This window comes from Cydia fagiglandana, chromosome 17 (assembly GCF_963556715.1).
Source record: "Cydia fagiglandana chromosome 17, ilCydFagi1.1, whole genome shotgun sequence".
In the NCBI taxonomy this organism is placed as follows: Eukaryota; Metazoa; Arthropoda; class Insecta; order Lepidoptera; family Tortricidae; genus Cydia; species Cydia fagiglandana.
In genome coordinates, this window is record NC_085948.1 from 10,058,890 (window position 1) to 10,073,548 (window position 14,659).

At 38.3% G+C, this 14,659-nt stretch overlaps 1 protein-coding gene and 1 long non-coding RNA gene across 3 annotated transcripts in view; one reads left to right on the forward strand and one right to left on the reverse strand.

The window, feature by feature from the left end:
* Positions 1-14,659, reverse strand: part of LOC134672424 (cytochrome b5 reductase 4) — a 109,497-nt gene that overhangs the window by 65,689 nt on the left and 29,149 nt on the right. The window contains exon 1 of one of the 2 annotated variants that reach the window (XM_063530312.1): positions 14,016-14,492. The exons of the other annotated variant lie outside the window; for it this stretch is intronic. Coding sequence (XP_063386382.1) covers positions 14,016-14,145 — 130 coding nt within the window. The 5' untranslated portion in view covers positions 14,146-14,492. Of the gene's footprint in view, positions 1-14,015; positions 14,493-14,659 lie in introns of those variants that run through there. 2 annotated transcript variants of the gene reach the window in all.
* LOC134672445 (uncharacterized) overlaps positions 7,330-14,659 on the forward strand; it is a 142,087-nt gene continuing 134,757 nt past the window's right edge. The window contains exon 1 of the long non-coding RNA XR_010099342.1: positions 7,330-7,366. This is a non-coding gene — a long non-coding RNA (uncharacterized LOC134672445). The remainder of the gene's footprint in view (positions 7,367-14,659) is intronic.

Sequence of the window (14,659 nt, forward strand, 5' to 3'; positions counted from 1 at the left end):
AACTGCGACCCCACACAGACACGAACGGGTTTCAAAGTAGGTATAGATTATGTTAAAACCCTACCCGCGACCTGCGACCCTATACAGTAATAAACGGCTATAATCGCACAGAGTGAGTCGACTGACGTGACTGCTTTTAGTTTAGTTCCGATAACGAAATATTACAAATTGAAATAATTTTACGCGTGATAAATTTTAATAAATATAAACCAAAATGAAATAAGAAAACCTGTAAAGAAATACCACGATATAAACTATATTTAAAATAACTCAAGTACCAATTAAAAGTCCCCGATTTAAATTTACTAGTATCGATTCTTCGACGCAATAACTTGTCGATGAAATGAAAATACTTGAAGAGTTGTCTTCGAAATAAAATTCGATGAAATGTCTGTCGGCAATTCAAGGGTAAACCAGTTATAAGGCATTTTGGGACGACTCTGAGCGAGCACAAATCCTTAACTGATGTACGGCACCAATAATACATTCGAGGGATTGTTCAATACCCCCGAGGACTTATTTCATGATATGTGGAATAAATCAATAATGTAGATATAATTTACGATCAAAACCGATATAGCCGTTTCATGCGGTGCCAAAGTTTATTGAACGCATCATCGTTGATAGCTTTATTCGTTATTAATTATTATAGACGTATAAACTATTCAAGAGCAATAAATATGCCATAAGAAACGGAACAAGGAAATATATTGTTCTCTTTGATGAACACTATCTGTAAGGTTCTATTTTATATAGAGGTGTACTGAAACAAAGAAGGTTTTAATGGGCCATTACACCGAGAGAAACGATGTCGTGACATACTAAGGTAAAGAATCAATATCGGTAAGCGCAGTAAATCGTGTTTTCTTTTTAAAGTTAATTGGAATGGTGATGGTTTGAAATAATGAATTGGTAAATTGAAACGAACCAGGATTCGTAGCCAGGCCAGGAAAACTTTGTAAGGAGCAAGTTTACGAAAACTATCTGGGTTGGGTTCTCCGTAACATTGAAAAGGGGGATGCATAGTTAGAGCGACATTCCTATAGTTGAATGCTGAATTGCCACGAGAAATATGATACGTTAAGGCGCTCTTATAGTTGAGTTTTACGTTTCCGAGGGGGTGAAGCAGACGAGTGGTAGAACAGGCGGGCGGGCGCCCCGCGCACCCCGCCGCACCATTCCCGCGCAGCACGTGTACATCCTTATTCTGGCGCCATCGGTATTCTGAATATTCTGATTTATCAGTTCCGGGATTTTTTCCGGCAAATAATATCGAATAAGGTTTATTAGCAAATTCGTAATTTAATGAGTACTTAATGAAATTATATACAATATGAGAGTATACCCCGACAAACTAAGAACCTAATCAAATTATACCCAATTACTATGAGCTACCTACCTTACAAATATAATAGAGTTAGACCAAGAAAATTCTGCAACGATTTTGATTGCACACGCAGTGCAAGTGTTATTTTGAACGACAAACCTTCTTGAAATTATGATTAATACTTGCACTGCGTGTGTAATCAAAATCGTCGCAGACTTGGTCTAATTCTAGAAGTCAATTTCGGGCAAGTAGGTATTGAAAATAAGGAAGAATACTGTAGTTCGTTTTTTTAGCATTAGAAAGTACTTGAAAGAAGGTAAGCGATCTAGACATGTCTTTTAATTGAATGGCGCTTTTTAAAAATCAGTAACTATTACTTATGAAAGCTTATTTTATATATTAGGACTTTTATTTTATATAAAATCAATCAACATTTGGCATGATGTGTCATATCCCCGTAGCTGCAGGCGTCCATAGGCTATGGTGAATGCGGGTCGTATGCTGGCTTGCCACCAGTGTGGTATATAAAAACAGCATTTTTTGGAATAAATTTCCATATAGCACGGTACGGACTTGGCGGAAATAAGGTAGAAGTACTAGTGCACAACGCTGCACTAGTATTCGACACGGGCACTTTATGTCAAAGTGACAAGAATTAAATTTGAATACAGAAAGATCGTCGCCGTTCAAATTTAACCTATATTACTTTGACATAAATTATAGTGTGTAGCTTTCAAATAGAGCTCAACGGCTAATCCTATTGTCTATTGTTAAGTAAAACCGCACGTGCTACTTACGTGCAAAAAAGGGTCTTAATTATTTTATTTGGCACCTGAGCGCCGGCTAGGCCAACGCTCAAAAAACCAGTGTAGGTGCGCTCTCCGATAACGCGCCTTTGTGTCATCTCGATGACACATTTTAGACTGGTTCTGTAGCGTTCGACTCGCCGCACTCAGTAACCGGAGTACGTATTTTTTATGCAGGTGGTTGTGGCACGTGGCATGAGCGGTTTTACTTAACAATAGACAATAGGAGTCTGTGGCCATGAGTAAGCCCATTCATAATAAAAAAAAGGATTAGCCGTCGAGCTCTATTTGAAAGCTACACACTATACCCATGTCGAATACTAGTGCAGCGTCGAGCACTAGTACTTCTACCTTACCTAATATTAAACACAAAACCATTTTAGGCATTTTTCGACCACTTCCCTTAAAACGCATGTAGGTAACTCGGAAACTAAAAGCGGTGAAATGGTTAGGTACCACTCGGAAGCCGGTGTTGCTCGAAGCCCTCGAAGGGTACCACCATACACTAAACACTCCCACATAGGTATTTGAATCCCGTACACATATGTTTAAAAATGATTCAATTTGAAATAGCCTTTAATAAAATTTGTTTACACAATTTATCAATCGTGACTGAATTCCGGATTGGTTAGACGGGTGTGTGCCTTTGCTTCCCAACTTGTTATAAATTGACAATATGACGGGCGAATGTCTGAAATGTCACAGTAATTAAGAATTATTTTGCTTTTCTTCGTAAGAATGTTGAAAAACATTGTGTGTATAACATATTTGCATATTTATACAGTGGTTACCCATTTTATGAAACGTCCACTAAACTAGCATAGGTCCGACGCTGGCAGTGGCCACGGGCGTACTGGCGCGGGGAATAGGCGCAAGGTATTGCCGCGTAGGGTGTAATTTAGTAGGCAAAAGTTGAATTCATAAAATTATGAATGAAAAGATTAACGTCTCGATAAAAGGACCAGCAAAAACGAAGATTTACTTAAAAGCTATCGAATGAGGTAAGTTTCATATCCATTTTCGTCGTAGTACTTCTAAAATATGGATCAAAAGACAGCTTTAAGCATGTTTTCAACTTAAGATTCTATCGAGAAAATAATGAGCCGTTGTGTTTCTGACAAGCAATAACGTAGTTCAAGGACTAAAGTTATACATACCAGAAAATAATGCATGAAATCCTTGTAAAAGTCTGTAAATATGGTTACAAAAAAGCGCATTTTACTACACACCGCGCCTTAACAACATTCCCTACGTTTTTTTTTGTTATGGAGATTAATGTTAATGTTTTCCACAATGATAACTTGATAACAGTCCAACGACCAATCAGACAATGTTCTTAAATCTGTCTCGTATAATGTAATTTTTATCAGCTAACACCGAAATTATCTTTGTACTTTATACAAATATATGTAAATGCTGTGTTTCTACTACGCAAAATAACCAATAAACATTATACCTATATAAAATGAGTCTCAAATGTTTTCCTTATAGGAAACAAACAAAGTTGAATGTAAGTAAACTAAGTAATTCGGATCATAGATTTTAGATGTTTGTGATACTTTCCGATTCGATTCCGATATGGGTACGGGTTTACGTAAAACAAAACGAACTATTAGATGTAGTTAAAAATGGTTAAAGCAATAAAAGAACAAGAAAATAAGCATATAATGGCATAACCAGAATATCCCTTTAATGTGCCATAAGTAATAAGATGATTCCCTAAAATAAAGCTTTACAGACAGACGATTCATGATAATAGCGTATTCAAGTTAGCTACTTTGTTGACAGACTTGTACAAAACAGAGGCACCTATGAAAACGTATTTCCGTTTCTCGACGATAAAATCAGAAGGTCGTCATGTAATTTTCTCGTTTTTAGTCTATCTCTGCTCTCTCGGGACCCCGTTATTCATGAAACACAAATTGTCAAAGTAGGCTTTGAAGTCGGACGAATTGCAAGTCAGTTGACAGTTAGTAGGTAACACGAATGTTCGTGACTTTTGAAATAAATGCCAACAGAATTATGAATTCACATGCACATGAATATGAAAAATTACATTTCTCGCAGTGCCCGCTCCTGCATTTTGCCAATTTAGGTTGCGAACGAAATGAGTTTCCCAGAATTCGTTTATTCATGTAAACTACCAAGTCTACCAACTGTCCTTTCGCATTGCTCCTATATATAGGTATATAGCTCAGCCTTTCCGTTTTCGATTCGTTAATTATTCCAGTTTTATATAACAAAGTTCACGGCTAAATCTAGGCCGGTTAGCAGTATCACTTTAAAAGGTCAGATAGATGCGGGGTAAAATAGGTTTCAAAGATGTACGCAAATGTCGCTCTAATATTCGAGCTAGGTAGATGGACTGTGTGAGAGATATATATAAAATAAATAAAACCGGGCAAGTGCGAGTCGGACTTGCGCACGAAGGGTTCCGTACCATAATGCAAAAAAAAAAAACAAAAAAAAGCAAAAAGAAAACGGTCACCCATCCAAGTACTGACCCCTCCCGACGTTGCTTAACTTTGGTCAAAAATCACGTTTGTTGTATGGGAGCCCCATTTAAATCTTTATTTTATTCTGTTTTTAGTATTTGTTGTTATAGCGGCAACAGAAATACATCATCTGTGAAAATTTCAACTGTCTAGCTATCACGGTTCGTGAGATACAGCCTGGTGACAGACGGACGGACGGACGGACGGACAGCGAAGTCTTAGTAATAGGGTCCCGTTTTACCCTTTGGGTACGGAACCCTAAAAACGAACCCAAGTGAATGATGTGATGACACTGATGACGGGCGACAGTGAGGTATGGAAGGAAAAGACATGCTGCGCCGACCGCCGACCCCAGGTGAATGGACAAGGGTAAGCGAATGATGAACGATAGTGAAGCTGTCAATGTATCTCCATACATTCAACGGCAACGCCGGCATTCAAATTGCTGGCCTAGGCAAGCAATAACTTTGCACCGCATATTAAATACGTTGATCATTTACGATAAAATATTTGGTTTTTATTGAATATCCGCTCATTTATCGAGAAAAATATCAATATAAATTTATGTTAATATAGTATTCGGCCTCGTTATTCATCCTCCAAACGGGGTATGATGGGGATGAACAATTAGGAAAGGCGAGGAGGATGCCGAAGGGAAAACAGCCTAAGTTTTAATCAAGGGTAAATACTTATGATGATGATCATCTAAATGTAAATATCATTGCTCGGCGTTTCCATTAATTATAGATCTAAATAGGTCGATAATAATCAAATAGTTTAAATAAATACAAACTATAATAGATTATAATTACTAAACATGTCAGAACAATTCGATTCCCTTATGCTTTCAAGTTGACATACGCGGTGGGGCCGCCGTTCTCAATCCTCGGGGATGCCTAATGGGTGTGTAATTAAGTAAATCAGCCAGTCTCGTGGAAGGATGGAACAACTGGTTTGTGTTACAGGTACTCGTAAGATTAACAGGTGTACGCAAACACTGTAATTTACCGCCAGAGAGACACATTCGTTAAGGTAAAATACAATACAACGTTCTATACAACTTAATAAGTACCCAACTACCTGCACCTACATGGGTTATACACAAAAATAGAGCTGCGTAAAGGTAAAACAGAGGCGGTCTGATTTCTAAAGAGCGGTGACTTAGAGAATCTCAAAAAGATAAAGCTTAAGCATAAACATTACCGCCGTGATAGGTCTCCCTCTACGTTTATTCCTCGGCAGATTTTTAAGGCAGGCAGGGATTCAGCTATATCTAAGGTAGGTATACTTTCTAATTTACCTCCCTATGTTTTTCTACACTGAAAAACTAGCATTAAATATTAAACGACGGTCCACTGTTAATTTCGACCATTTCATATGGAAATCGCAAGTTTAAACAATTCCATTGTGCTGCTTTTTTGATACTTTAGTCCCTCAAAGCTTTTAATATTAACAAAGTATAATAAAAAGAGGCATTTCCTAAAGCTCCTTTTGTTCGTTTAGAATAACTCTTTGAATGCTTTCACGAGTGTTGCCAAGGGCTTTCATGACAGTAAACCTTTTGAACTGCGACGCTAAGCCACCGAGGTTTAAAGTATTTCAATTTGATTGATTTACGTGCACATTGTACACTGTAACAGTAATATAATTGTTTAAGAATAGGGTGGCCTTAGAGGGATCTTGAGGGATAGCATTTAAGTAAGCGTCGTTATATTGGCTCCAGGAAACTCGGCGCCCCGCCCACGCTTGTTTGTTTACGTTGTACATGACCCAGTTTCGTCCGGTCAAAAGTAGCTTAAGTATCTAATATATTATGAAAATATCTAATTTGTAAGAAAGGGTAGGTACGTATTGAGTGCTTTCAATCTTTTCCTGTTCAATGAACCTACAGACTAAAGCAATCCGTACAAAAGTGGAATGAATTCTTCAATATTATATAATAATGTGAGAGTTTGGATATTGGTTACGTAGATAGATAGATGGATAGAATACTCATTATTGACACACCTCAGTAAAAAGATACAAAAGAAAAGAACAATTGATTAAATGTAGAGGCAGACAACAAAAACACAACACACGACACACACAAAACAGCAAAAAGCAGGTATAAAAGTCGTGTTATGCAGCTTAGAGTAACAAATAGGATGATACGAGTACCTTTTATTTTGGAGATCATCTCGCAAAGTCATGAAATATGTGGGAAACTTTATATGGGAGTGTGATTAATGAGTTTTATATGGGAGGGGGAAAAGGTAGTCCGAATTTTTAATAAAATTACAACGAATACTACTTAGCCTGATTAAATTAGGTGGAATTATGGTAAATATTAACTGTAACGTGTAATAGAGATTTAAGCAATCCCGAATACGGGCCGTGTTATCGTCAAATTTATAGCCCCGTGGGCTTACCAGATTAATTACTGATGGGGTTTAATTTGTCAAGCCTATATCTAACTCCAAATGGATTTTACACACTAAGTACCTACTTTTAAAAGTACAGTCTTCTGCGAGACCACGGGGACAACGCCGTCCTCGAACGTCGAGATCTTAAAACTTAAATAGGTACGCGATTAAGTCCCGTTGTACAATTTAATAATGTCTAAAAATCGTTAAAGTTTAAATCAGTGTAGGTTTTAAAAGTATCTGTAGTTTTTCAAAAAGATACCAATAGTTTATTTCTTTCGATAGTGCAAAAAACTTTGTTGTAGCAGCCAAATAACACTAGACCCTACTCATAATGTTGTGTTTCTGCCAGTGAGTAAGATTGCCGGAGCTCAAAGAGAGTTTGAAAATCTTTTATTTTGTATCCTCCCAACCCCATGTTTTATGTTGTTGTAACCTTGTAACACATAGAATCGTATAGACTAATCAACGACAAATATTAGTAAAACTTTTATGAAATTAATTACATATTTTACATATTTTACATGTTATACATATTTCCTCGAGGATTGGGACACAGTAATTTGTAAGTTCAAAGCCAGGCATTGCCTTGGAGCACACTCTTAGAATAAGTCACTGGGATCGTTAGTAAACATCTCAAGTCGGCGGAAGCAAAGCTAACGAGCAATCGTCCAGGAGCAAGATACACATTCGAACATTACAACTGCATCCCTATATGATTCTTACAATACTCACATCACATCTCGCTCGCACTACTATACCTACAGTACTAGCTTAGTGCACTGACATATAAATACTGTCTAAATGAGATCGATCTAGTTGTTAGTTCGAATGCCGCTCCGGGTAGCGTAGTCACCAGTAACAAGGATGCCGTTTGATTTTCTGAATAGCGAGTTTCAATAGGGTTATACATACATATCACCTCGAGTTCCATATCACGAACAGAACACACATATTCAAGTTCTTAAGTTTGGCTGGCTTTTGACTAAGGCGGAGATGAGCCTATGAGAGGAAACGTGCGGGAATCAACCAATCTCCACCTCAGTGGAAAGGCAGCTTTACGACGCTACGCCGTAGCACTCTTAGCGTTTCGATCATGAATGTAGCAGAAAATAATTGCAAGAACAGCGCGTGCATCGCATGTATAGTATGAATGAATTATCTCAGGTAATTTTTTCGGGCTCGGACCCTAATCTGTTAAACAATAGTACATTATTGTCGAGGCTCGGAAGTAGCTACTTGCAGGCTGAGGATTCGTTTTAAACGGACGACCTTGGGAGTCCGTTTAATTGAATCCGAAGCCAGCAAGTAGCCTTCCAGCCGAGTCATATATAGTGCTTTTCTCAAAAATGGTGCAAGAAATATAAATATCATAGAAATATTTTATAAAACCAACGTTCTTACGTATATATTTACACAGAAAAAAGCCCTTGCCGCCTTTTTATTTTTTTAATAAAAAAAAATAGAAGTGTATTTTTCTGCCGAAAATACGCCAACCTATTTGAGACAGCTAAATAGTCGCGGTACTAATCATCTGTTTGGCTGTTTAATGGGCCTGTGCCTTCATTTGATATGGTCATTTCGACTTTTAAAAAGTTTGGAACTCGACAAATAATGGAATTTGTATGCAACATTGCAGTCCCAAAATCGAGACTGCGATGTTTTTAACTTTTTAATTTTTGATTGACCATAAACTACGCGCTTCGCGACCTATTTTTTAGACGGCAAAGTCGACTTTGCCGTCCATTTTTGAGAAAAAGGTATTGTTTCCTTTATGCAGTGGTTATAATGCTTACTGCTAATAGCCCCGACGTAAGTAACGGGAACAAGCCCGTTTAAAAAGCAAATTTACCGTTCTAATTATATGGTTCAGATTCATGAAACAGCCCATTCGGAGATAACACGTTTTTGTTATCTCCAAAAACAAGACCACCCTGATTGTTCTCTGAACAAGCTATCATATGAATTTGAACCTTAATACTATCACGATAGTTGCTTTTTAAACGACATGGTTGCTTTGGCACGTGCTGTAGACCGCTCTTTTCTTTTAAGAGGCTTTTGTTTAACAGATTTGCACCCGAACTCGAAAAAATCACCTGAGATAATTCATACTATACTCATGCGCACTGAATTGTAGGTACGTAGGTAGGTACAACAGTATACTTTTTTGAGAAGGTGAGAAACTTCGCTATTCTTATAGCCCGCCTGTCGAGCTCAGTCTACCTACTTAGATCTACAGTCAATTCAAATAAACAATGAGCGTCAACTCGTTGTTCCTTCAATAGATAGAGACAATAGTAAAAGTAAACTCATCACAGGGGCCCAGGGGAACAACAGGAGCCGCATTCGGGCTATACATGTCTCAACTTGATTTATAATTACTTGTAGTGCATCCTGCTCTGTATGTATGTGAGATGCATAGTTTGGTTACAGTATGCAATTTTCGCAATGAGGAGGCAATTTGATGACGTCGTTATGGTGAAGAAGATGGCCCGCGCACTGCCTCCCGGCAGTTTTGGGGTCTCTTTCTCGACCTCAAAATAGCCGGGCGTGGGCCCGTAATAGGAGTATGGAAGACTGTGGGAATTTTTTAAACGTAAATAGAGATAGTAAAACAACTTTTTGCCAAAATTTCTTTATCGGTACAAGCTTTTATCGCTGACTGTACTTTTCTTTTCACGGACAACTAAAATACTCATCGAGACAATTCTTACAACCCCAAACACAATTAGTTAGCGTTATTTTATCACAGATTTCCATGGTAAGTTACTTTTGGCGGCAGCAGTGTCTTCCATTATGCAAGTTTATAGATATCTGAGCAGCCTTTGTAAGTAGATAGATACATGGTTTTATTACTGTTATGACATAAACGTAGTATAAGTTATAAGACGATTGATTATGGTTTCCTAAAAAGTAAGTTTCAAAGTGTATATAACAACATTTTAAGTGATGATTATTGCGTAATTCCAGCGAAAAGTGTGATAATGTCTTCGAGAATTGTTTGTTTCCATCAGCGGTCGGCAAACAGCGGCCCGCGAGCCTCCCTGGCTATTTTGTATATAATATTAGCAAATGACAACGTCTGATAAAGTCATAAATATTAACAAAATGCGGCTCGCGTCCACTTCGTTGACTGCTATGTGGCCCTTGGCTGCTAAAAGGTTGCCGACCGCTGGTTTACATGATAGGACAAGTAAGGATGACTTTACACATGAGAAGGTTTTGATATGTATCGACCTAATTTCGGAATCCAAATACATTATGTATGCACCCGGCGCAGGTTTGCAATTCAAATGTTTGCATCGTGGCTTATGCCAATATGGTAATCATTTTGTAGGTATCTTCGTAATTAGGTAAAGAGAAGTAGGAAAATTAATTTAGTATAGCTTTCTACCTAATCAACAGTATTAAAATTAAATATGATTGTAAGAAATCCGGATGATTTAGTTCTAAGAGCTAATTAAGTAGGTAAAGCTGATTAAAAGCGATCATTTCGATCGTATTTTTTTTTCTGCTCTTGATTGTTGAATCAAGAGCAGAAAAAAAAAGATGACGATTGTAATAAACTAAGAATTTTTTATATTTCTACCTACGATAGATGCTGAAAAAATAAAATAAGATCGCATTGACAACCTAATTTTTGGAGTCGTAAAAAACACAGACTTTTATCGTCTCCTAAATTGCGATACGATGATACACTAAACATATAAAAAAATTCTTAATCAAGACGAAAGATTTAAGATTTAGTTTCGAGCTCGAGGGATAGTGAAAGGGAATTACAATGTATACTCTGCTACTCTGCACATAACAGCCATATTAGCCACTGGCAAACAAGTTAGGAATTTATTTTTCAAAAATATGAGAATACCATTGTACATATATACCTACTTAGGAGTTATCCATTCTGTTCGACGGTATGCCCGAAAAGCATTCGCTTAATAGTAGATTAACTACACTCGGCGTCAAAAAAATCGCACCTCGCCAAAAATTCGTTTCAAGCAAATATAGCTCTTATCTTATGCATTGTACCCTGTCAATATTGGTATCATTTGAAAGCGCAATTAATGAACTTTAAAAAGATAAATCGTCATTGTCCGTAAAAACAACCATCGCCGAACATAGGCGTTTTGTTTAAAAAAGGGCCGAGACCCAATTTTAATCGGTCCGTTGTTGTGCAATCCGGGACGGGTATAAAATTGAGGGTAAAGGTTAGTTATGGTTTATTCGCTCTCCAGAGGTCACTGAGGTTACTAATGAACCGTTACAGCAAGAAAAAGCCATTGGACATGGATACCAGTCCAGAAGGAGCAGCTCAAGAGGTGGCACTGCTGCAAACAAGACTATGGCAGTAAGAAGTTGCTGAAAGATTTAACATAAGCGGTTTCCGAGTGCGTCGAGTCTTGCTGGGGTTCCAGGTGACTGGTGGTTACATCAGGAGGCCTGGACCTGGAAGACAACACTGCTCTTCTGCTAGAGACAATCGGTAGATTGTATCGAACTCTTTGCAGAACCGTTTCTCCGAGGCTGTTGAGCTGCAGCAGCAGCTTCAAGCAGCTCATAAAACAGCAGCAAGCATCTCTACGATCGGAAGAAAGCCGGAAGAGAAGAGGATGTTGCCCCGTAGAGCTGCTACAGGCCCCCAATTAAAGCAATATCATCGAATAGCCAGGAGGCAATTTTGCTGAATGCACGAAGATTGGACGTTTGAACAATAGAGGAATGTCCTCTTTTCCGACGAGACGAGGGTGTGCCTTTACACCAACGACAGGTGCAGGGGGGTGTATAGGAGGCAGGGAGAGCAATTTACGCAAGCCTGCACTGAAAAAACCGTCTGCTTAGGAGACGGATCTCGCATGTTCTGGGGCGGCATTTCGATCGACGAGTAAACTGATCTCCTGTGCATCTCCCGCACTGAAGGTGGTCACAGCCAGGGATCCCTGACTGTTCGGCATTCCATAACGGTGTTCTTGGAGGAGCATGTGATCCCATATGATGGTTTTGTTGGACCCAACTTCCAGTTTATGCATGACAACGCCCGCTGTCACACTGCATTGTTTGTGTGAGACTAACTGTGGGAGGTTGGGATCACCGTAATGGAGTGGACAGCAAGGAGCCCTGACCTGAACCCAATCGAACATCACTAGGATCAGCTAAACCGGCGGGTTCGGTCGCCTAATCCTGCTCCTGCCACTCTCGACAGGCTTCAAAACGCCATTATTGAGGAGTGGAACAACTTTCCTCAAAAACGCATCGTGGCACTCATGACAGTCATGACTGATCACATGGAAGCTACTCAGAGGGCAAAAGGAGGCAGCACTAGGTTTTAAGTTTAGTTTTAAGTTAGTTTTTTCCGTATCTGTTGATTTTGTAGTGTTTTTAATCTATGCAATTTTAACGTGAATACACGTCGATTCGTTTTTCCTGAAAATTTTCTTTTTCTATGCGGTAGATCGTCCATTTTACGACATTTTCCAGTAGAGGGTTTCATAACCTTTCATATAAGGCCCCATTGTCTTATCTTGCCTTATATAATATAAGGTTTAAAACCGCTTGAAAGAAAAAAGTTAAGATGTGCGATTTTTTTGACGCTGAGTGTATTTAAACTCAATTATGGAAACAACTATAACCTAATTGCTTGTTTTCTAATTATCAAAGCAATTAGAACCTCACTCAAATCCGATCTAATTTCCGAGTATCTGACCGACACCAATCAAACATCCTCCAACCTATTCATCATCAGAAACTCATTAACACACAATAGCGTTATTAAAATGCACACGAGGATGGTTTATTACGCAATGCCTTCTAAGGAATAAATTGTATGTGTATGCTTCCCATTCTGTTTCCAAATTCGGCTCTTCGACATTGTTACGTATTATAGGTATACATATTAGGTAAAGAAATGACATCAGGGCATCACATTTGGCAAAGTCAATCCAATATGTGTACGATATAGTTCATACGCGCACTGAAATTAGTATATTTGTCGAAATACTTAACGTATATCCTACTCTCATTTACACACACATACCTACCTACACGTTTAGTCGTTCATTCGGTCCTAATGTTTGTCGAGTCAGAGTAGTTTGGTATAGGTACAAATGAAATTAAGAATTGAAGGTCTGATTAATTGCTTCAATGAAAAAGGGTTGGTTATTCCAGAGCCTTGTTAAAAACCGTGGTTATATCTAATTTATGTTCAGATTTTTTGTATCTGTAAATAGAATATAAAATACAAAAATTATGGAAATTTAGGAAACCTTTTTCTCCTCTCCATTGAAAGAGTTCATTACTCTCTGAGTAGAAACAGTATATAGTCAAATAAAAAAGAAAGGGTGCGGTTTTCTTTAAGTATATTTTCATTTGGGAATGTGCATTTTGTAAAATGAGACAAAAATACTTTATTTCCTTTATTAAATCTAGATACGAATTGTATGCCATGTGGGTCGATGACCTTAAACGAAAATATTAAAATACTGTCTTACTTCGTCAACAATGTCCCGGGCAAATTTAATTCACCTAAGTATATCTCCGGCAAACATATTTTCGTTAATAACATTACTTCATTATCCAACTTAATCACGAAAGTTAACTTGTAAGCCGATGAATCGCGTCCCTACACCATCGGTGGAGAAAAAACAGAATTAGCAATTTATTTAGGCGCCGAAAAAGCGTTTTTTGTTAATTGTACTGGAAAAGCAATCTTACTCGGGTAACAAGTTTAATTAATTAACGAAAGCTTGCCTTTGAACGAATTTTGCTTAGATTAAGACTGTAATGTCAATAAGTCAAATCGCGTGAAATATCAGAGTATTCAGAGTAGCGTTAGGTATTCATAAAGTGTTTGGCAGTTGGAATCTATTTAACTTTCTGAATGAAGTTGGTTAGGTTAGCTTCGCAAAGTTGGCCGTGAGTACTTTCGGTGGAAACGTAGGGGGAGCTGTACGTAGGACGTGGCTGGCATACAAATAATCGAGTAAGTCACCTGAGGTATCAGGAGGGTCAGGGGGCCGGTGCCTCTGCCGGCCGTTCCACCAGCACCCGCAGCAAGGCATTTCCGAATCCTCACTTAACTGACACTGTTCATTGCGTCTTACGTTAAAGAAACACGACATCAAACCTATTTATCATTATTACGTAGAAAACATTTTCGGATTTTTTTCCGCCATGAAAGTTACGAAAAACCGAATGAGAAATTCCCAGCGGAAATGGCGTGAAAACTTTTATTCTCTGCAGTTAAATGTTGCAGGCGTATGAATTGTGCCTTAAAGCTGAGTAGAGAGTGTCACATGAATATAAAATCCTGAGAGCCGTCAGTTTGTGTTCAGGTCGGGAGAACTTGTGCGATTGTCGGCATCGCGTTTGTCGCACAGTCGCAGCCTGGCACGCGCCCGCCCGCCGTGGCGCTCTGCGCTGAACTGCGGTTAAATGATGAGGGTTTTCTATTTTCAATGTCATGTATCTTCATGCTGTCTTGTTATTTTCCTTCTTTATGTGACAAATGCTAAACAATTTATATCCCGTAATGGCAATTTTCTGGTATATCTAACAACCTGTTTGTTTTTGGCCTTCTTGTATTTGTCTTAGCGAGACAAACATCGGCCGAAATTGTTAATTTAAAGGAAAAAG